The sequence below is a fragment of the Carassius gibelio genome, chromosome A14 (genome assembly GCF_023724105.1).
Source record: "Carassius gibelio isolate Cgi1373 ecotype wild population from Czech Republic chromosome A14, carGib1.2-hapl.c, whole genome shotgun sequence".
In the NCBI taxonomy this organism is placed as follows: Eukaryota; Metazoa; Chordata; class Actinopteri; order Cypriniformes; family Cyprinidae; genus Carassius; species Carassius gibelio.
Genome location: NC_068384.1, coordinates 9718401 through 9740664, shown reverse-complemented (window position 1 = coordinate 9740664; position 22264 = coordinate 9718401). Strand labels below are relative to the sequence as shown.

At 36.0% G+C, this 22264-nt stretch overlaps 4 protein-coding genes and 1 pseudogene across 7 annotated transcripts; 2 read left to right on the top strand and 3 right to left on the bottom strand.

Moving 5' to 3' along the window:
- Positions 1-539: 539 nt before the first annotated feature.
- On the bottom strand, positions 540-1951 carry LOC128027464 (heterogeneous nuclear ribonucleoprotein A0). The gene has a single exon (XM_052615098.1). The coding sequence runs from the start codon at positions 1889-1891 to the stop codon at positions 998-1000; it is 894 nt and encodes a 297-aa protein (XP_052471058.1). The 5' UTR covers positions 1892-1951; the 3' UTR covers positions 540-997.
- A 1933-nt stretch (positions 1952-3884) lies between these two features.
- On the bottom strand, positions 3885-6336 carry LOC128027463 (heterogeneous nuclear ribonucleoprotein A0). 4 transcript variants are annotated; one of them, XM_052615097.1, is made up of 3 exons: positions 5223-6336; positions 4334-4407; positions 3885-4070 (listed from the first exon to the last, which is right to left on the bottom strand). In XM_052615097.1, the coding sequence occupies exon 1, from the start codon at positions 6285-6287 to the stop codon at positions 5358-5360; it is 930 nt and encodes a 309-aa protein (XP_052471057.1). In that variant the 5' UTR covers positions 6288-6336; the 3' UTR covers positions 3885-4070; positions 4334-4407; positions 5223-5357. The 4 variants fall into 4 exon arrangements, with proteins under 4 accessions (XP_052471057.1, XP_052471054.1, XP_052471056.1 ...); XM_052615094.1 differs by lacking the exon at positions 4334-4407; XM_052615096.1 differs by lacking the exon at positions 3885-4070 and having other exon boundaries at positions 4256-4463.
- Positions 6337-7854: 1518 nt separating this feature from the next.
- LOC128027080 (protein Spindly-like) lies at positions 7855-15639 on the top strand (annotated as a pseudogene).
- A 439-nt stretch (positions 15640-16078) lies between these two features.
- LOC128027455 (nucleotide exchange factor SIL1) lies at positions 16079-19082 on the top strand. The gene is made up of 9 exons (XM_052615079.1): positions 16079-16449; positions 16539-16671; positions 16763-16871; positions 16963-17068; positions 17160-17348; positions 17439-17560; positions 17718-17814; positions 17934-18098; positions 18654-19082. The coding sequence occupies exons 1-9, from the start codon at positions 16354-16356 to the stop codon at positions 19020-19022; spliced, it is 1386 nt and encodes a 461-aa protein (XP_052471039.1). The 5' UTR covers positions 16079-16353; the 3' UTR covers positions 19023-19082.
- Positions 19083-19668: 586 nt separating this feature from the next.
- Positions 19669-21637, bottom strand: LOC128027457 (serine protease inhibitor Kazal-type 1). Its single transcript, XM_052615085.1, has 4 exons — positions 21499-21637; positions 20883-20905; positions 20219-20322; positions 19669-19963 (listed from the first exon to the last, which is right to left on the bottom strand). Exons 1-4 carry the CDS (start codon positions 21545-21547, stop codon positions 19909-19911), a joined length of 231 nt encoding a protein of 76 aa, XP_052471045.1. The 5' UTR covers positions 21548-21637; the 3' UTR covers positions 19669-19908.
- Positions 21638-22264: the final 627 nt, after the last annotated feature.

Here is a 22264-nt window from a genome sequence, read left to right as displayed (position 1 = left end):
AACTTGGTTTCAAAATACCATCTTTTTATGAGATGCGATACAAATGCTGTATTAAAACAACTGATATTCTAAAAGGCATTAGGAGAAAATGGTGACCATTTTGAGAAAACATTTCATTTGTAAAATAGTTCTCATTCACATAGCCAACATAACACACTGAAAAGCTCATATGTTAACCTACCTAATTGTGTGCTTGTCTACACTACCAAAAGTCTGGGATTGGCAAGACTTTTGAAAGAGGTCTCATACTCAACATGGCTGCAAATAAATAAAAATATTGTGAGAATTCAGACCCACTGTTCTAATAAAATAATTTGGTTAATTCGGAGTAAAAAATCAAGGTTTATGACAGAAAAAAAGGGTTTCCTTGATGACTGCATGTCGATTAAATTTTCCCCACACATTACGGACTTACATATAGTTAAAATAAAAACCCACAACCTGTTTGCCCAAGAGCTATAAACACAGCTCAAAACCTCAAGAAGACACATCTAAAATGATAAACATCAAGAAATGGACACAAAAAGGACCAGACAAAATTTATGAAAGATCTCTTTTAATGGTTAAAAGGCTTGAATGGCCACTGCTGGGTCAAAATTAAATACTTAAAAACAGTTTTACAATAGGTACAGTGGAATACCAATAAAACAAAAATTAAGTTACATTTTAAAAACATGAAGTGAAACAATGAGCTGCTTAAATTTCTTTACCCCTGAGTATCATCTCAAACAATTGCCAGGCAATAAACCTAGAACAAAATCAAACAAAAGCCTACATGATGTTTTACCAGGCTTGACTTGCGTAAACATGACCACTTCGACCTAAACAAAGGAAAACAATGCGATGCATGTCTGCCTGGTACTGGTGATGGCACAGAACAACTCATTTAAACCCAATACCAAACATTTCGTTTTGAAAGTCCAGTGTCCAAATAGTTTGCGAAAGAATAAAAAAAATAAAAAGTTGACGCACAGCTTAAAGAGTCACATTAGTGCTTCTAATATCCACCATAGCCACCTCTTCCAAAGCCGCCACCACCACCACCACCGCCGCGTGGGTAGGGCCCACTGCTCCTGCTGGAATAGCCGGCTTTCACAGCACCATAACCTGAAGCCTGCTGTCCATAACCCTCGCCGAAATCACTGTAGCCATTCCCGTTGCCGTAGCCACCGCTCATCTGGTCACTATAGCCTCCTCCATAGCTACTTTGGTTTTCGTAATTGCCATCATTACCGTATGCGCCGTTCTGATAGCCGTAGTCACCATAGTAACCACCACCTCCTCTTCCGCCGCCGCCGTAACCGCTTCCCCGGCCCATTCCTCGGCCTCCTCTGCCGCCACGACCGCCGGCACCTTGCATCTCTTGCTTGGAGAGCGCCTTCTTTACCTCCACTTTGTGTCCGCTGATCACGTGGAACTTCATGACGACGGCTTTATCGGCGGAGTCGTTATCTTCAAAATAAACGAAACCGAAACCTCGCTTTTTCCCGGTGTCTTTGTCGGTGATGACCTGAGCCTTCTCGAGCGTACCGAACTGGGAGAAATACTCTTGGAGGTGTTCATCATCAATGTCGTCTCTCAGTCCCCCAACAAATATTTTCTTGACCTTGGCTAGTGCCTCTGGTTTCCCTGCGTCTTCCCGTGCCACCGCTCGCTTCAGATCCACGTTGTTGCCGTCTACGACATGAGGCCTAGCAGCCATGGCGGCATCCGCTTCCTCGACGCTCGAGTACGTAACAAAGCCGAAACACCGAGAGCGCTGCAGCGGCTGGTTCATCACCACGACGCAGTCGGTCAGCTGTCCATACTGTTCAAAATGTGCCCGCAAGCCTTCGTCAGTCGTTTGGACGTTAAGGCCTCCAACAAACAGTTTACAAAGCTGGTTCGTCATTTTCTTACAATGGACGTACTGAGATCACATGCAACGGAAGGAAGAACTCAATGTGTTTGAAACGCGGGGGCGGTTCCTTTTGTGTGCGTCAACACATACGTAGTGAACTCTGATTGGCTGCAAAGTAAAGCACTTAAATCAAACCCAGAGTCGTTAAGAAACAGTTGCGACCATACTGTACAAAAAGGTTGCGACACTTCCATAGGGACTGAGGAATGCGGAAGTATAGCAGCCAATAGTTCGAGTATTGAAGCCCATTCATTTCTTAAGCACACTTGCCGAAAAGTTAAGAAAATTACAGCAGTTATAGCAATTTAACGCATTAGTTTACCTCTAGGAATTCTGTCCAGTAGTTATATTCTATAAAAAATAATTTTAAATTATAATAAATATAATTTCTAGTTAATGTTTACATTTAATCATTTAGCAGACGCTTTTATCCAAAGCGACTTACAAATGAGGACAATGGAAGCAATCAAAAACAACAAGAGAGCAATTATATACAAGTGCAATAACAAGTCTCAGTTAGCTTAAAAGCAGTACACATAGCAAGGGCTTTTAAATAATGTAATAAATAAAAAGAAAGAAATAAGATAGAATAGAAAAAGAATAGCGCAAGCTAGTGTTAGAGGTCTTTTTTATGTTTAGATAATAGGCAGTTATGCTTTATTTGCAGTTTAGATAACATGAGTAACACCTTAATAATCACAACCAGATGCTAGTTGTCAGTCTTTTTATGTTTTTAGCCTTTCTGCAATCTTTCTCTCCCTGTAGGAAGTTGAATGAGTTTCAGTGAAGGCTTCCCATTAAACGAATACAAGAGTTTCTCTGAATGCAGTTGGTTGCCTTGTTCTTTTTAGTAAAAAAATTAAAAAAACTTATTTTAAAGTCCGCATGAAATCAAAATTGACTTTATTTACTTTGCTAGCGTACATTGCAAGTCTTGATGTGATCAGTTCATCCGTGCAAATTAATCAGCTGAAAAATTATCTTTAATAATCTTTAATCAAATCTTTAATAATCTTTAATCAAAATCTGAACATTCGCGTCAGCTCTAGGATGGATGACGTCAGTTTGACGGCTTGAGCAGAATATCCTTAAAAACACCCCTTCAATCGTTATGTTGCCATGATTAAGAGACAGAAGGGAGGAGCGCAAATATTCAGTTGAAGATGGAAATATGGCACTACACTGAAATAAAGTTTGCAGCAACTTCCAGTTCACACAGACTTAAATTTTTAATTGGGTTAAATTCTGTATTTGCTGGCCTTCTTTAACACTCACTTACATTGACTTCTTACATAAATGTAAAATAAAAATACATAAAATAATAATGGGATGCAAGTAATCTTTTTTTAAAATTCAACATAAAAAAGCAAAACCTATAAAAATAAAAAAAAGTGTTTGATAATGTCTTAAAATACACTGCAAAAAATAAAATAAGCTATCATGGCCTGTAAAACACTTTACAGCAACTACAGAAGAGCTAAATATATGTAGGCTATATTTAATAAACGGCCATATGCATCTAGTGATTAAACCTTGGCATTACATTTTCTCTATTTTAACCCTAAATATTACGTTAATTGCTATATTAATAATACACATACTTAAAGTATTAACGGTGTCTCTTCATCTCTCCCAGAAAAAAATGCGATTGTAAAAAAACTAGTCAGTGTAGTGATCAATACACAATCAATGCACATGATGTGTTAAACATTAGAAATGGCTACAAATATAGTAAAACTGCAGTCTACATAAACCCATTAGGGAATAAAAAGATAAACAAAATAAAAGATTAAGTCCATTAAACGATTTTTATAGTAAAATACACTTTATTACACTCAGTATTATAGTATTTCTTTGTATGTATAAAATGAGGAAAGCAGAGGGCGTGGTTTGTTTTTCTACCGCGAACAGATTGAATGTAGTAAAGTAGGCGTTTCATTCAGAACGCACTGTCAACGTTCACGGCGCACACACACACACACAGTAATTTAAACTACATTTTTATTAAAAAGTATACAGAGACTTATAAAACACAAAAAAGATATTAAAAATCCCATGTCATGACCACTTCACTAATCCTTCATTATTAATCATAACTACTCTGTAGATCGTGGAGAACCAAACTCCATGGCCACAGTTGATGTGGGCAGAGTCCAGCATCCAAGGTCACCTGGGGAAGAAGGAAGAAAAGAACAGATTACGTTAGTCATGCAAAAACAACGAGAAAAAAAAAAAAAAAAAAAAAAAGGCAAATCAAGACAAGGTCCTAATAAGCCGCGGTGTAACAAACCTAACTTCAATCGCACCCGTTCATGTAAAGTCCTCTTGACTTATGAAGACCACTTAAAAGACAACTTAAGGAATAAATATAATCTATTTATTAAAAATTGCAATACTTGACCAACACGTAGTGAAGACAGGTTGATTACATACCTAGATTGCAGGATGATATCCTAATGAGATATTTCAGTCCTATCACAATCGAACCCAGGTACTGAACAGGTTCCCTGTACAAACAAACTGCTACAGCTATTTTGAAGTACTGGAATAACTGAAAGAACACCTATATGTGGGAATCAAGAGTAAATAAACCATGAACACTATAAAGATATGCTTATATACCACTGAATATGGGGAATTGTTAATAATGCAACTACATGTGTAAGGCTTTTATTATTATCTCAGATGTAATGGAAACCACGTAGTTAATGTCTATCAGCCAAAACGCCGTCTGAAAGGATAATTAAGCTGTGAAACTTTTATTTAAAAAGTAACATACAATTGCATATCAATGTTAAACAATACTGGATTGATCTGATGACATAATATACAATACACAAGAGAATGTTGAAGTAAATGATGCTCATACAGCGTTGAATTGAACTCGATGAGTGGGGCTGGGTTTGTTTACAAAAGAGAAATGACGTAGGCTTTATCTATCCCATCATGATAAACTAGTTTGGAAAAACTCGTGCTGGGGTTAATACAGACGAACACAAACTCCAGAACTGCATGCGTTAATCCCCCATGACAATGCTAGGCAACAGTTTATATAGAAAACAGGTCTACTGAGAATGCATCTTGACAACAAATCGCCATTGTTGAACAAAACTGAATTTTAAAACAAATAGATTACGAAAAATTCGCATCTAAAAAAAAAAAAAAAAAAAAAAAAAAAAAGAAAACAACCAGGGCCAACGTTGCTGCATGGACTAAAACGTGGAAAATAAAGTGATATCCAATATATTTATATAACAGAACACGTCCTAAAACTAAAGCTGGTCGAGCAAGTCAGGTTTCTGGGAAGAGATCTTCTTCCTACCTGTGAAGAATTGAGGTCTTTAAGGTATGCTTTTCACAGTGTCCGCCATCTCTTGCATGGCCGGGTGAATGAGCCCAACGTGGAAACCGAGAGAGATACTAGGGGGACAGCTTTCCGAGTCTTTCCCAACCCGCTTTAGTAGCCTCCGTAGCCACCCCTGCCGTAACCAGCCCCGCCGCCACGGGAGTAAGGGGCTCCGCTTCTGCCGGCGTACGTGTTTCCACTCTTCATGGGCCCGTAGCCGGAGGACTGCTGGCCGTATCCGCTGCCAAAGTCACTGTAACCGTTACCACCTCCATAGCCTCCCATCTGTTCGCCGTAGCCTCCTCCGTAACCGCCCCCGTATCCTCCACCATAGCCTCCGCTTCCATAGCCACCACCGCCGTAGCCTCCATCACTGCCGCCGTAGCCTCCGCCATAGCCACCGCCGTAGCCTCCTCTCCCGCCACCGAAGCCATTTTGATTCCGCCCCATACCTCTTCCTCCTCCTCTCCCCCTGCCGCCCCGAGCTCCGCCGGCGGCCTGGATCTCTTGTTTCGTGAGTGCTTTCTTCACCTCCACTTTGTGTCCGTTGATCATGTGGAACTTGAGCACGACGGCTTTGTCGGCCGAGTCGTTATCTTCGAAGTGAACGAAGCCGAAGCCACGCTTCTTGCCGGTGTCTTTGTCTGTGATAACCTCGGATTTCTCGATCATACCGAACTGAGAGAAATAATCGGTGAGGGTTTGCTCCTCGATGTCTTCTTTTAGCCCCCCCACGAATATCTTCTTGACTTTGGCGAGAGCTTCGGGCTTCCCGGCGTCTTCCCGAGCCACGGCTCTCTTCAGCTCTACGGTTTTACCGTCTACCACATGTGGCCTGGCGGCCATTGCTGCATCAGCCTCTTCTGCGGAGGAGTAGGTTACGAAGCCGAAACAACGAGACCGCTGAAGTTGATCGTTTTGGACAACCACGCAGTCCGTCAGTGACCCGTATTGTTCAAAATGAGCACGGAGGCCATCGTTAGTTGTTTGGACGTTCAGGCCGCCAACGAAAAGTTTGCAAAGCTGCTCCATTCCTGACATACCGTGCTGGACCGCCGTAAAGACTCAACTGTTGAGAAAAGGCCTTTTTTTTAAAACGACTGTCGTCATGACGCAATGATCTCTACTGCAGTAAGACACGCCCCATCGATGGAAAAAAGGCGGGCTCTTGGGACTTTGTGTGTCAAAAATTCATATATCATTGAATTTTAGATTTTCTAACCTGTAAAATTAAATGTTTAATATTAAAATTATTTCAAAATAAACTTTTAAAATATTTATATTTGTCTTAGTCTTCTATAAAACAGCTTTAAGTATGCAGCAGCTGTGTAAAATTATTTTGACCATGTGTCATAGTCTCTTCACATAATGCTAACCACGGACATTTGTAAAAGCCCAAATTATTTTTTGAAGGGCCCAATGTTTAGAAAATGGCACATTCAACAACACTGACCTCTGAGAAAACAAATACAGATATCTGGCACTAAAGGTTCGGATGCATCAAAAAAAAAATGTGTCAGGGATTTACTATGAATTTACATTTGACATTTCCTGGAGCATTTGTCGAACTCTTATTGACATTTTGCCTCAAGACCTGGTTGATTTCTAGCACTGACTAAATGTCATTTAAATATATAGTAGTCAGTGATGGCAACTTTATTTTTTAATGTTTTATTGATTATAGTAGTAACATAAAATAGTTAAACAAACCAAATCTGAATTTATTTCTTGTCATTTTTTATATTTTTCATGTAGGCTACAGGCCTAAATGCACACAAATACATAAAATATATATATATTTTCCAGTCAATGTGAAAACACAATGCAAAACTTGCTTGCAAAATAAAACAGTTTTTCTTTGATGGGACAGATGCATGACCTTACCACTCAGCATGAGCAAAAGGAACTGATAGTCGAGATCTGCATAACAGATGAAGTGTCTGTAGACAACACTTTACAGATATTTGGTTACACCTTAATACTGATGGGTGGAGAAAATTTCTTTGTATGAGAGTGTTCTCACCTTTTAATATGCAAAACACAACCATCGTCTAAGTGTGGGATGAGAATTTCAAGCTGTTCATTTTAACTTGCATATTTTTAATTGACCTAAAGAATTTAGATATGCAATATGACTAGGTTAACTGTCTGTAAGGACACTAAGGTACACCTATTTAATATTTTACAAATCTGCTAAGTGTTTGTGATCAGGCCGCCCGAGAGGGATGTTAATACTAGGTGTACACAGGGCCATTTTCAGTGCAAACTCAGTTTATTCAGAAACTGAAAGCCAATAAATTCAGAGCTGTTGACAACCTCCCCATCCCCTTGGATGTTGATTATTGATGTGTAACTCCATCAACCCTAATACTTTCTGAAGTTTAAAACAATCTTCTTCTTTTTCGCAATGTTCTATGGTTGATGTAATTATAAATACTTCATTCCCAAATGCTGTTTCATAGCCATTGTTTATTACAGTGTCATTCAAAATATATTTATTTAATATAATGCAACATTTAATCCCACAAAAGTTCGTGTCGATAAATAACGTTAAGATTTTTGACCCTTTGTGATCTAAATCAATGCGTTTGGTTATAACGTAGTCTCCTTTTTATATTTTGTAGTGTTTGGTTATAACCAGTACGAGCACAGGGTGGCACCAGAGACGGGGTGTTTTGAAGGATTGGAAGCCTCGTGTTTTCTCGCGATACGTGATTGACGACTGCTCCAGAATTCAAACTAATCGTTTGAGAGTTCCCGAACAAGAAAGCGATTGGAAGCAGTAGATTCTTCAGATATAACATTGCTATCGCCAACTTTTCAATCTAAAGGTAAAAACATTTACACATGTATTTTGTTGAGTAGTTGTCACTTAGACATGCCATTAAGAAAACATGCTTATTATTACCAATGCCACGCGATGTTTTTGATTGAAGTTTGCACAGTTAGCTCAACTAATGTGTTTAACGCTATTATTGACCAAAACATTAGATTCTATCATATTTTACTCACCTTCATGTTATCCCAGACCTGTAAGTTATGACTTTCTTCAATAAAAAACTAAAGGAGAATCAGTGCTACTCTTTGGACTAATAAGACGCAATGAAAGTGAAGGCTGACAGATAGGGCTGGACTGGGGTTATTTTATTTAAACAAATACATTGTATATATACACACGCGCACTGCTGCTCAAAAGTTTGGGATAGGAAGATTTGTAATGTTTTTTTTTTTTTTTTCATTTCTCTTCATGACCGTATTTATTTGATCAGAAATACAGAAAAAATACAGTAATCTTGTGAATTATTATGGCAATTTCAAATAATGGTCTTCTATTTGAATATAATGTAATTTATATTGTAATGTAATTCATTCCTGTGATGACAATGCTGGCATTTCATCAGCCATCCCTCAAGTCTTCAGTGTCATATGATTATTGTTTTATTATTATTATTTTATTTTTGAGCCTGTGATACTTTTTTCAAGGTTCTTTGATGAATAAAAAGTTAAAAAGAACAGCATTTAGGGATGTGTTAAATTGATTTAAAAAAAAAAAAGACTATGATAAAGACTAATCTTGTTATAAAGATTTTTTTTTTTTTTTATTTACTATTTTTTTTATAAACACTGGTCTTTTTATCTTTATTTATCAAATAATCCTGAAAAATGTCACAGGTTCCAAAAGCATTTTAAGGATTTATAGTAAATCAGCATATTTTAATGATTTCCGTTGGAGTAATGTTGATGAAAAATCAGCTTTGCCCCACAGAAATAAATTATATAATTAAATAGAAAACCATTATTTTTATAATGTGATATTGTAAAATATATGATATTTTACAATGTTACCATTTTTTTTTTCTGTATTTCTGATCAAATAAATACAGCCATTATGAGCAAAAGAGACTTTACACTGATTAAAAGTTTTACTGATCTCAAATAGATACATATATGAGAGAAAAAGTCTACATATGCTTGTACATGGGTTAATAATCACATTTTCTCTCTCTCTCTCTCTGAATTCAGATGTCGGATCTAGAGGATGAGATTAAAGTGTTGCGGCTGAAGGTGCAGGAAGGAGAAGAGACTCTTCAGAGGGCTGGACAGTATGGACTTCAACTCTTGGATGACAAAATGGATCTGCACAACAAATTGGAGGAACAACAAATCGAGATGTCCAATGTCATTGAGGTACCGATCCAGCACTGGTTTTCAGCGTTTGATCTCCACAGTATGATGACTGACAGTCCAGTCAATCAGTGTATGATTCCTTAAATATGCAAAATTCTCCAAAAACAGGTCCTGGAACAAGAGAAATACAAAGGGATGTTGAGCTAAAGGCCCGCATGCTGGAGAGCCTGCGATCAGAATTTGATCTCGTCAGAAACCAACAGAAACATCAAATGGAGCAGCAACAAACTCTGCTGGAGAGGAGCCATGCTCTTGAGCTCAGCGATTTAAAGAATAAGGTCAGCTTATATGCCACTTTCCTGTTCAGAAATTTTATGTTTAGTTTTCAGTATAAAGCAGGAGTTGCCAGAGAATACATTCATCTTCCATGTTTTATCAGTTATCAGGTATATATCATTTTTTTTAATGTTCAAATAATTTCTTACAATTGGAAATGAGTGTTTGGGAAACCTATTAGAAAACAATTTACATTTTTGCATTTGGTGATACCACTAGTAGCTAAAACTTGGGTTGCAGCATAATCTTATTTTCCTGAAAAAATGTTATCTCATCTCATCTGTGGTGCTGATTAAATGTCTTTGTAGTTGGAAAAAACGACAAAATTTAGAGGAGGCTCAACTTGCTGAGAAGCAGATGAGACACAAGGTGGACCAGCAGTCTGAAGCACTGAACAGCACAACTGAAGAACTTCGTGTCCTTACAGAACGTGCACATGAAACAATGTCCTCCGAGATCCTTGAGCTGCAAATGCAGAAGATGGATATGGAATCAGCAATGGTAGAGTACTTTCCAGTTTTTATTTTTAATGGAAGAAAGTGGTTTCAAAGAAATAATGAATGTCAGTGTGAAGGGCTGGGAAATATAGGCAAAAATATTCTCACAATCATATCGATATTTATCACAAAATTGATTTACCATTAATGGGGAAAGGAGAAGAAAATGCTATTGCTATGATAATTTATCCACAATTTAACTCCACATAGCTTCTTTTATTTTAGGGCCCCATGACATTTTTTTTATTTTCATCTAAATTTTGTTTTCCATTCTATTTTTTCCTGGATTCTGTTTTAAGGTTCAATACAAAATGTATCTTCAAAAATTTTTTTAATTATGAATTAATGCATCTTTAACAGTTTACCATAATCAATCTTTTAAAATGTAATGAAAACAATTTACAATAAAATATTTAGTTTTATGTTTACAAAAGTAATTGAATGAATAACTGTAATTTTTTTTTTTTTTTTACCTTGGTTATATAATATTATTAAAAAATATTATCATTATTAATATTTTCTCAAATTAAATTTTGAAAAGCTTGTGAATTGACGCTTCGCATCAGTTAATCCATGTTGAGTAAAAATATCTAGAGCTTGTCATTGGTATTGACTTAAATTTTATTGTGACTGAATATGATAACGTTTTATCGCCCAGTGCTGTCAGTGTGCCCTTGGTGCTGAAGAGTGACCTTGTCATGCAGGCGAGTTTGGAGCAGGAGCTTCAGGAGGCACGATACAAAGAAGAGCAACTACATTTGGGCAACACCACCCTCCAGAGACAACTAGAGAGACTCACGGAGGAGAAGGAAGAGCGGGAGAGAGAGGCAGTGTCCTGCTACAATGCTTTGGAGGCATGTCTATAAGCATTTTCAAGTATGTTTATGACACATGTATTTACATTACCTCTCAAAAGTTTGGGGTCTGTAAGATATTTTAAACAAAAGTCTCTTATGCTCACCAAGGCTACATTAATTTGATTTAAAAAAAAAAATACAGTAAAAAGTAATATTGTAAAATATTGTAACAATTGAAATTGAACTGTTTTGTATTTTAATATATTTTAAAATGTAGTTTATTCCTGTGACAGCAAAGTTTTCATCTGCCATTATTTCAGTCTTCAGTGTCACGTTGTTTTTCATAACATTGTTTAGATACATTTTGTCAATTTAATGCATTTGTGCAGAATACAATGATTAATTTCTCTAAACATTTTTTGAATGGTATTGTATATTGAAAAATGTCTTGCAGTGATAAGTAGAAACACATGGAATTCTGGGCACGAATTTGTCAAGCCTCTGAGAATCACTCTCAAGATTGCTGCTAAGAATTAGCCTTGCGCAGCAATGTATGGCATTTGGCATTTGACAGACATGTTAAACAACCAATCACTGAGACTAGCTAAGAATCGAATAAGTGTAAAAAAAATTATTGGGTCAAAGCTGCTCTTAAAAGTTAATTATCAAGCTTCTCAGTCGTAATTTAAGCGAAGTGTTGGACTAAATCTTAAGTGTCAGTCTTAGAGCTGATTCACAACACTTCGCTGTGCCACAAATTAGATTTTGGATGACGAAATACGCACGGACCAATCACTTCAATCAATCAATCAATTTAATAATGTTCTCAGATAAATTCGCTTTAAATGGTTAATGGGATTTTAAACAAAAGTCTATTATGCTCACCAAGGCTACATTAATTTGATAAAAAAAAAAAATACAGTAAAAAGTAATATTGTAAAATATTGTAACAATTGAAATTGAACTGTTTTGTATTTTAATATATTTTAAAATGTAGTTTATTCCTGTGACAGCAAGGAATAACACTCATTTAAAAATAAAGAATTTTGAAGAGAATACATTATGGTATGGAAACAAATCATCATCACAACCTTCAATTTTGTTTCAAAAATGAAAATTAGGCCATAAATTACTCATCCTTAAGTCATCCTAGGTGTATATGACTTTCTTCTTTCAGACGAATCCAGTTGGAGTTATATAAAAAATTGTCTTTGATCTTTCAAGCTGTTTAATGCCACTCAGCGGGTGTTGCAGTTCATCAGTCCAAAAGAAGTCAAATAAAAAGAATCTCACACGGCTCCGGGGGGTTAACAAATGCCTCCTGTAGTGAATTGATGTGTTTTTGTAATTTTGTAATCGATGCAATTCATCACAAGCATGTGAGTGCTAAACTAAGTTCTCATTTACACAGGAGTTACAAAAACAGTCGGTTATGTCAGTGAAGGTAAACAGCTGGGAAAGAAATCCTATGTTTATATTAGATCTTTGTGGCAGGCAGCAATATACAGTAAATAAATCAATGAATCCTCTGCTCTCTTGTCTCCTCTGAGGCTGGGACTCCAAACAGTGTTCTGTGCTTGTCTGTGCAGCTAAAGTCAGAATGATTAGGATGTCTAGCTTAAACTTTCACCATGGCATTAGAACTGGTACACCGTTGTCACTTGTGAAATCAGAATGACGGTGCCATGGGTTCAAACTTACAGATTAAGTTGCGGTAATATTATTATGAGACGCTTGCAGGAAAAGGCTTACCAAAACAAAGTTACTGGGTTAAGCTTTTTCACATTTCATTGGTTGGTAGATGCACCGGGGACCTCTTTATTTTCTGAGGTACAGCATTAAGCATAATTTCTACTACTTGGCTATTTATGTCTGCCAAGAGTTTTCATTGTAACTAAAGCTTTATTTCAAGAGCAACTGAATAACGTTTTATAATACCAATGCAATACCTTTTTTTTTAATAACTATAAACTTTTTTAATATTGGAAAGCTACTCAAATATTTCCACAGTAGTGCTTCATAATAAAACTGTATTTACTAAATATTTTGAGAGGTTACACTTAAATTGCTTTTGTGCCATGACACAAAATATTTGGATTTGCACCGGTAGAGGACAAGAGAGCAGAGATGGAGCGGCAGCTGAAAAGCATGAAACGACAGCATGAGTCTCTACAAAAGCAGCATGCTCTCACCAAGCAACATATGCACCACATGAAGGTAAATAGTTGTTTGTGAGAAATGTTTTTATAATAAAAAAAAAAAAAAAAAAACTTACACATTATCGGTTTCCTTGTGTGTGCTGTTTTAGATGCAGATAGCCTCCCTTATGCAGCTCCAGGGCAACAGGGCTGACCCAGCACAGCTTGAGCGACTGCAATTCATGCTATCTGACAAAAACAATGAGATAGAAAGCTTGATGATGAAAGTAAGAGAGCTGGAGAAAGCGAAGGTGAGCTTAGCATATCACAGAAATGAAACATATTACAATCTGAGAAATTAATACTAGTAACTAATGCTAATGTGACATCACCAACAGATGACTGTAAAAGACCAGCATCTTCTTTAAAGAAGGCGAGGTTATGGATGATACTTATTACACAGACCTCTTAAAAATACAACTTTCAAATTCAAAGTAAGTATACTCTCATCTGTTATTTGTATTGGTGTTGCTTTAGAAATTTTTAAAACAATCATGACGTATGTGTATAGGAAAGATGCAGAGAAACTAAAGGATGAGTTGTCCATGGCAAGAATGAAGGCTCTTTCCGAAAGTCAGAGTGTTAGAGTTGGAGAGGAAACTTTATGGCACAGAACAAGCACTAAAACAAAGACACAGTGACAATATGAGGCTCCAAGTCAAGCTTGGAGAACTAAAGATGAAATATACACCTAATGGTAATTTTTTTCCTCTATCTCTGAACCTTAGTTTTCTACATAAACCTGTTTATTGTGTGGAGTGCAACAGTCAGTTCCGTAAGAAAAAATCCCTTTCTCCAGAGAAAAATAGATTTTAACAATAACCTTTTAAATCTAAGTCTAAGACTGACTTTCTGTGATCTATTAGGATGTTAATCATTGGTATGATTCTGCAAAGAACTCTCCACCAATTTACAATCACGACAAGCAAATTACTAAAATAAAACTAGTAGCACTCATTTCCATGAAACATGAAACATTGCAAAAGTGGTAGTCAGTTAGCCTGTGCTGTCAAACTATATATACATATATATGTATATGTATGTATATATATATATGTATATGTATGTATATATATATATATATATATATATATATATATATACACACACTTTTATTCTTCATTAAAATGTTTATTACACGTTCTTGTTCTTTTGTCTGTAATTTTCTATTATTTTTTTCACTTCAAATCAAAGGTTGTAATGTGATTAGCTCAGCTGATATGGTTAGCAGCTTTGTGTCCTATAACTCCTTAAAACTTTGCATGGGAAAAATACAAATATTGGTACTTTGTGTATGTACTTTTTACAAATATGGGCAAAATACTTTGGAACCAAGGCCACTGAAAAAGTGGGCAGGTACTATTGCACTCTATTGGATACTTACTGTAATTCATCTTTGCGCTGCTATTATTTAATAAATATACCATTGTTATGTATTCAGAGGTGAACTAAGCACAAGTACAGAAACGCCGGCGGGAGAAGTTTCCCGTAGCTGTTCCAGAGGAAGAATCAGCACCTAGCAAAGAGAATATTGCAACCATGGGCACTAGTGAAAATACTAGAGAAAAAACCCTTTGTCATCCCATTAAGAAGCTGGTTGTGATCCCCCTGCAGTCTGCATAACCCACATAACTCAACCCTGTCATGTCCCGTGAAAACAAGTCTGTCCGAATCTCTGAGGATCCCCCAGTCTGCATTCCTGATGCGCCCAGGTCAGTGCCAACCTCTGCATGCCAGCCCTTCTCCTTTCTGCTGCGCTGTGTCAACTTTACAGTCTTTGTCATCTTCCTTTTCCTGGGTTTTATGAGGACACTCACTCCTAAACCCTATTGCCCTTTTTGACAGTGACATTAAAATGTTAATTTTAAAAGAATCAATCCTTGTGGCAGTAGTAATGTTGGTTACATTAACTTGCAATAATTAAAATGTTACATTTTATAGAAACACTCCTGTGACAGTAGCAATAATGGTAGTTAAAATTAACTAAATGTTGTTTATGACATTTACATTTTAGCACTTAAGTTCTGTCTTTTGATCCACCACAAACTGAATAATTTGCCTGTAGGTCTCCTGTAAGTGACTCCAATAGCAAGAATGAGGATCAAACTCATCAAAGCATTGACAAGGAGGAGAACTGGAGAACTGAAAGGAAGAGGAAAAAGTACCAACAACCCACTCATGTTAACTCAGAAAAAACTATGGCAAACGAGTGTGCTTAACAGTAGTTCGGCTATTGTAAAATGTGAATCCTTTATCAATATTTGTAATATTTGAAAGAAAAAAAAAAGATATTGTGTATGAATTTTACAGGTGTATAATTTACATCATTGTTTGATTTGTGGCTTGTCCTGTCTATGCACCTGGTTTGTAAAACAGTTTACCTTTATACATGTATTCATAACGTCTATAATATAATTAATTATTTTCGACTGTTAAACTATGTTTTATAGTTGTCTACAAACAAACAAAAAGAACCAGATATAGTCTTCAGTTTTTGTCTTTCACTGTAAGAGACTGATTGATTTATAGTACATAAGCCATTTGTGCAAAATGGTTAGTTTATATAACCATTAAGATATTATCTGTATGATTTTCTCATTGTTGATTTATTTTTTCTTAATTTGTCTATGAACAGAAAAAAAGTATTTTTATTGTTGTTTGTGTAATCCACATATACATAATTAACAAGAAGTTTACATTACATTTATAGCTGTCCTATTTAAAAAAAAAAAAAAAAATGAATGACTCTTTATTTCTGTTTAAAAAACGGGTAGGTTTAATTTGCCTTTGATTTCGTCATGAAAAGTTACGTCTTCCTTTAGCCAATCACCGCGAACAGAAAGAATGACGTAGTCCGAAAACATACACTTGCATTTGTCTGATTGGTTCAGGTATTCCGTCCAGATGGACCGCGGAAATGCACGTGCTGGTTTCTAGTTGTTTCTTTTCGTATAGTGCAGTCGTTAAACTCGACATGTAAACAACTTAAATAACAAATAAACGGGCTAATCCAGGATGAATTAATTTAGCAACCGTGTATCGTAAAAGTTTGGGAATGGATTTTAGTTTCGGCTGGATGACGTGTGATTGTTTATCATATTGTTTTTCATAATTTATCTGCGCGCATATTGTGATTTTTAAATCCAAGATAATGATGCCCATACATATACAAAAGAAGTGGCGACTTGGACTGTCAATCGCTCTCTGGCTTGTCGGTCTTCATCTCATATGTGCCCACAATGACAAGGTGAGATCTGCTGCAGCCGTGCATCTTAGTATTTATTATTATTATTTTTTTTGTGTATACTTTAATAACTATTATATTTGGCTACGCAGTCACCAACAGCCCTATCTATCAAAGAGGGCTCTGATGATCACAGCAAGGGTGAAGAGACACTGTTAGAGGATGAGGATTCTGAAGATCTGGAGGTGTTTAGACCTACAGACAAGTGGCAAACTTTCAAACCAGGTTTGTTTATTCCCATGCTGATTGACATATGTGTCCTTGCATGAATAGATGATTAACAGATCAATTCCTTGTTATCTGTAATTCAATTTAGGTCAAGCAGTTCCAGCAGGCTCTCATGTCAGATTGAATCTTCAGACTGGCCAAAGAGAGGTCAAGATGGGAGAGGCGGAAGGTCTCAAATACTGGAGAGATGGAAATAGGTATATTGTTTAGAAGAATGTAGTAGGCTATTCTAAAATAAATGCATGTATTATATAGCTAGTTATGATTAATTTTTCCTCTGTGGAGCAGGCAAGGGATGATGAACACACACAACCCCTCATTTACAGCTAAGGAGTTAAAAGAGGCTTTGAAAAAGTTTAAAGAAGGAATGGATGATCCTGTGGAAACAAAACAAGTATGTTTATTTCAGTTATTCTCTAACCATTTTCCTTTTTTGTCTATTTATTATTTTTATTATTTTATTTAATCAAGATGTATGATTATAGGACAAAGATGCAGTGAGGGCCCAATTTCGCCCCATCGAAGAATTGAAAAAAGACATGGAGGCACTCGACATGCTTATGGAGACCGATGTCCAAGCTATGAGAAGACTTTTAAACCAATTTAATAATACTAACAGCACAACTGAGGAAAAAGTCACTGCTCTCCTTGAATTGGAGTACCTTGTGCATCAGGTCAAGCCTCAGCTACGACTATGAAGCATAATGTCTTATACGTTTCACTGCATCTCAAAGTCACTGAATTTATTTTATCTTTTCTGATAGGTAGATAATGGGCAGAATTTGGTGTCCATGGGAGGAATGCAACTGGTTATACATGCTTTAAACAGTACAGACATTCATCTCCAGATGAGTGCTGCGTTTGTTCTTGGATCTGCTGTTTCAAGGTAAGTGGTATTTTCTTAATCAAAACTGCTAGTTACACGGGATTTAAAGTTGCTATTGAGTACAAGTCAATGGACCTTTTTTGCCTGTGAAATTTAGCGAAATGTGAGTGCACCTTTACATTGACGTCGCAATCTATTGTCATCTACATTTTTCTAGTAATCCATCAGTGCAAGTTGAGGCAATAGAAGGTGGCGCTTTACAGAAACTGTTGACAATGCTTGCAACTCCGCGACCAACAATGGTAAAGAAAAAGGTATGACCAACCAGAAACCATGGGCATTATGCTGGTAATGTATATTAAATTAAATTGTCGTTATCATATATTAATGTAGACGAATGCATAATTAACTATGACATTCTGATTTATTACAGGTGTTATTTGCTGTAGCCTCATTGCTGCGTCACTTCCCATTTGCACAAAGTCACTTTTTGAAGCTTGGTGGTGTGCAGGTGCTTAGCGAACTGTTTCAAACACCAGGGGCAGAATCCCTGCGTGTGAGAATCATCACAGTTCTCTATGATATGATCATTGAAAAGGTTAATATTAGTTTACAAATTTATACTTTGCTACACTACCATTCAAAAGTTTGTAGTCAGTATGATTTTTTATTTGTGTGTGTGTTGTTTTTAAAAGAAGCAATGATGCATAAAAGTGATCAACAGTGATAGTAAAGACATTTATAATGTTACAAAAGATTTTGAACTTTGAACATTGGCAATAATAAGAAGAAATGTTTCTCAAGCACCAAATCAGCTTATGAGGATGATTTCTGAAGGATCGCGTTATGCTGAAGACTGGAGTAATGGCTGCTGAAAATTCAGCTTTGTCATCAATAAAGAAATTCTATATTGAGACAGAAAACAGTAATTTTATGTAACAGTAATTTGTTTTATTATTGTGATATTTAACAGTATTTTTGATCACACAAATGCAGCCTTAGTAAGCATACGAGAAAAGAAACATTAACAAATATTACCAACCCCAAACTTTTAAAAGGTAAAACATGTTTGAAATGCAAGTCCATTTTTAATTTCACTATTCATACCGTATATAAATAACTCATTAAAAGTCACTTGTACTCTGTGTTGTAGGAGCTGATATCACAGGTGGAAATGGACCTTACTTCAGATTCCTCTCACCAGGAACGTTTGCGGCAGTATGCTGAAGTTTCCCTGCTGCCTGTGTTGGTGGAGCAGGGGTGGTGCAGCCTGGTGCCTGAGCTTTTAGCATCACCTGAGCATGACTGCAGAGAGAAGGCTCTGCGCACGCTGCTTGCCATGATGGCCCAATGTCAGACTCAATATAAACAGAATCCCGCATTGACAGCCTCTCTTAGTGAACTGCAAAAACAGTACCAAGAACTGGTGCTCACAGAGCAGGACCTAGGGGAACAGGACGGTTACTTTGGGGAGATCCTGGCACTTGTGGACTCTATGGTGATAAAAATGCAACTGGTATAATTTGGAACCGTTGCTGCTTTTTTGGAACACAATGAACTAATAAAATAATTGAGTTCTGAATGATTGATTTGTCTGGTTGCTCCATTAAGAATGTGGCATGCCATTTAGTTTCTTCACCCTGCTATTAACAATCAAGAAGCCAAGCTATAGATGTCTATAATTTTAAAATTGAATCAGGAACATTAAATCCAAATTAATATCAGAATTTTACAGCTGCAGTAATAGAATGTTTTCTTTAGAAGTGTTCTCTTTATTTCATATTTATCAGGTTTTATTTACTTTAAATCAGCTTTTAAACATTCTAATTGTGATCGGATGATTATAGTATAACGACAGTTGTATCATTCCAATATTTACTTTATGTCTGTCAAAAATGTCCAAATTAATTTCATTTCAGAAAACAAAAACCGTTACATCATGGAAAATATGTGCAAGTCTGTGTATGTTTAAATTGCATTTTTAATGGATTTTTGAATGATGCAAGCAAAAAAAATTAAATAACGCATTCACCCACATAATAAAATATTTTAAGTATCTTTAGGTTTCTTAAGTTTTAGGAAAAGTATGCTCACATGCTACAAAATTCTGCTTTTGTCCTTTTCAGGACAGAGCCATAATTTTTATGTAGCATAAAGAAGAAAGAACATTTAGATTTTGAATGTGGTTTATTTGAAATTCTTTTTTTATTCATGTATTAATAAAATAGAGCTCTTAAATGCTTCAGTTGCATGTGATTACATGTAGGCAAAGCAATATCTGATAAGGTTCCAATAGAATATGTCTTCATATTATACTGATTAATGTATGATAGGAAATCATGCTGGTTGTTGCAGTAGTATCTATATGAAAAGCCATTGTGGATACTATAGATGTAACAGCAGTGAGTTCAGGAAGTCTCACACTTTCCTACATGCTTCAGGCTGACATTCTTGCCACGAATCCTAAACAGAGAAGACGTGTTAAAAAGAGGCATAAGTTCTGTTTGAACTGCTGTCAAGAGTGTTTACTATGTCTTGTGCTTTTTTATAGTAGATCATTTGTCCTCATAATGAAAACTGGGCTGTTTACTAAACCTTGGGAGGTTTGTTATTGATTCAAAGCTGACATCTGGGCTTAGCCTGAGATTTCTCACATCTGTTGCCCCAGCCCTTCTCAAAATGTTGAATTTACATAGCACAAATGTTCAGTTCACGTACTTGTTCTCCCAGTGTAGCATGCACTCATTGGAGTATGTGACGCCATCATCTCCACACACTGGATTGTACTCACGAGTACATCCAAAATCAGGAACATTGTTGTCCTATTATGTCAGAGAGATTCCCAAGATCAAACCAAATATATAATGACACTTTACCACCATCTTACTTTATTATACACTACTGTTCAAAGGTTTGGGGTCAGTAAGATTTATTTTTTAAGATATTAATGATTTTAAGCGAGGACATTTTAAATTGAGCAAACGTGACAGTAAAACAGTTATGTAACAAAAAAATTATATTTCAAATAAATGGTAAATATATATATATATATATATATATATATATATATATATATATATTCATTGAAGAATCCTGAAAACATTGCATTAAGGTTTCCACAAAAATATTACACAGCATGACTGTTTTAACACTAATAAAAAAAATAATAAACATTTCTTGAGCACAACATCTGCATATTAGAATTATTTCTGACTGATCATCTTACACTGGAGTAATGGTAATATTAATGTTTTTACTGTATTTTTGATCAAATAAATGCAACCTTGGTGAGCACAAGAGACTTATTTCAAAGACATTCAAAATTTAAAATAGTTACTGCAATCCGGTAACTTAAAAAAAAAAAAAAGTTCCTTTAACTTACCTCACTCTGTTGTGCCTCTGCCACTGTGGAAACAGTATTGACAAAATTATATTCGAAAAAATAAAGCAAGAAAGGCACTAATGTTGCCTGCTAAAATTCCAGACAAGTCTTAAAAAAAAACCGGTTAAGTAAGTTTTGTACTTTCTTTTCAACCTATTTTATATCATTTACGCGTTTACGCTTCTCTTTTTTTTCCTTTTTTATGATATTTATAAAAAAATTTAAAAAATCACATTTAAGTAATTTCAACATTCTTTTATGTTCTTGAGTGTATTTGCATGGATTAAAGGGATATATGTTCCTACAATTCTTCAGAATAGGTTCTGGTCAGAGGGTCAGGCTGGATAAAGGAGATGTAACCTTATAACAACAATTCAACTTATCGAATCTGGGTTGTTTCTCTCCGTATTTTCTCTTTCCCTGAAAACAGCGAAAAGTCTGACCCACTTAACAGTATCTCAGTTCTCAATAAGTGTCACATGATGTACTGTATTTTAATCAACAATAGTAGTCTGGCTAGTGTGTATCTGTATTTGGTTTTAATTAAGATTATTATTACACAATATTCACATTTCATTATATTTATGTACCATAAAATGCCAATTTTGATACTTACCAGAGAGGTAAATGAGAACAGAAACGCAGATCAGAATAGCCAACTTCATGGTCAGTCGTCGTGTGAGATGAGATTGGGGAAACTCAGCAGGTGTATCTTTGTATCCAGGGATCTATAGTTATATAGCTTTTGAAATCAACCAACACTCCTCCCTCCCTCTCATTGTTTTTGCCTACCCAGAAAGTACCTGACTGATGACATTCATGCAGTGGTCCACAAACAATGACTAAGGGCAGTTGGGACTAAGGTCATTAGTTTGTGCTTTTTAGATTAGAGACGACTTTGTCAATAAAGTGACTCAAAAAGAAACTGCTTCTGTTTCTTACTATTTATACTGGCTTTTTATTAAACGGAAATAGCAATAGAAAGCTGTTGCATAAAGAATAAAGTACCTCTTGTCCATAAATAAAGATGTCATTTTAACAGGTCTTTATTAAATGCAAAATGTTTGTTGCAGAATATGATGTCTCATTACCTGGGATTGTTTTTAGTCAGTAAATGCCTTGTTGGGCTCATAGACTGTATAAAAGCACTGATCATTGCTAATTTGCTTATTATTTTTAGTGGTTAAACCAGTCCTGCAAAAGCACCCCTAACACCTCACATTTTGTATGTCTCCCTATATATGACATTTCAGGTTTTGCAGTCTCTAATATTGTGATAGAAACTGGGAGACACAGAAACTGTGCAGTGCTGGAGGGTGCTCGCAGGACCGCTTTGAAAACCACTGCTTTGTTGATTAATTAATCCCTCCATATACTGATGG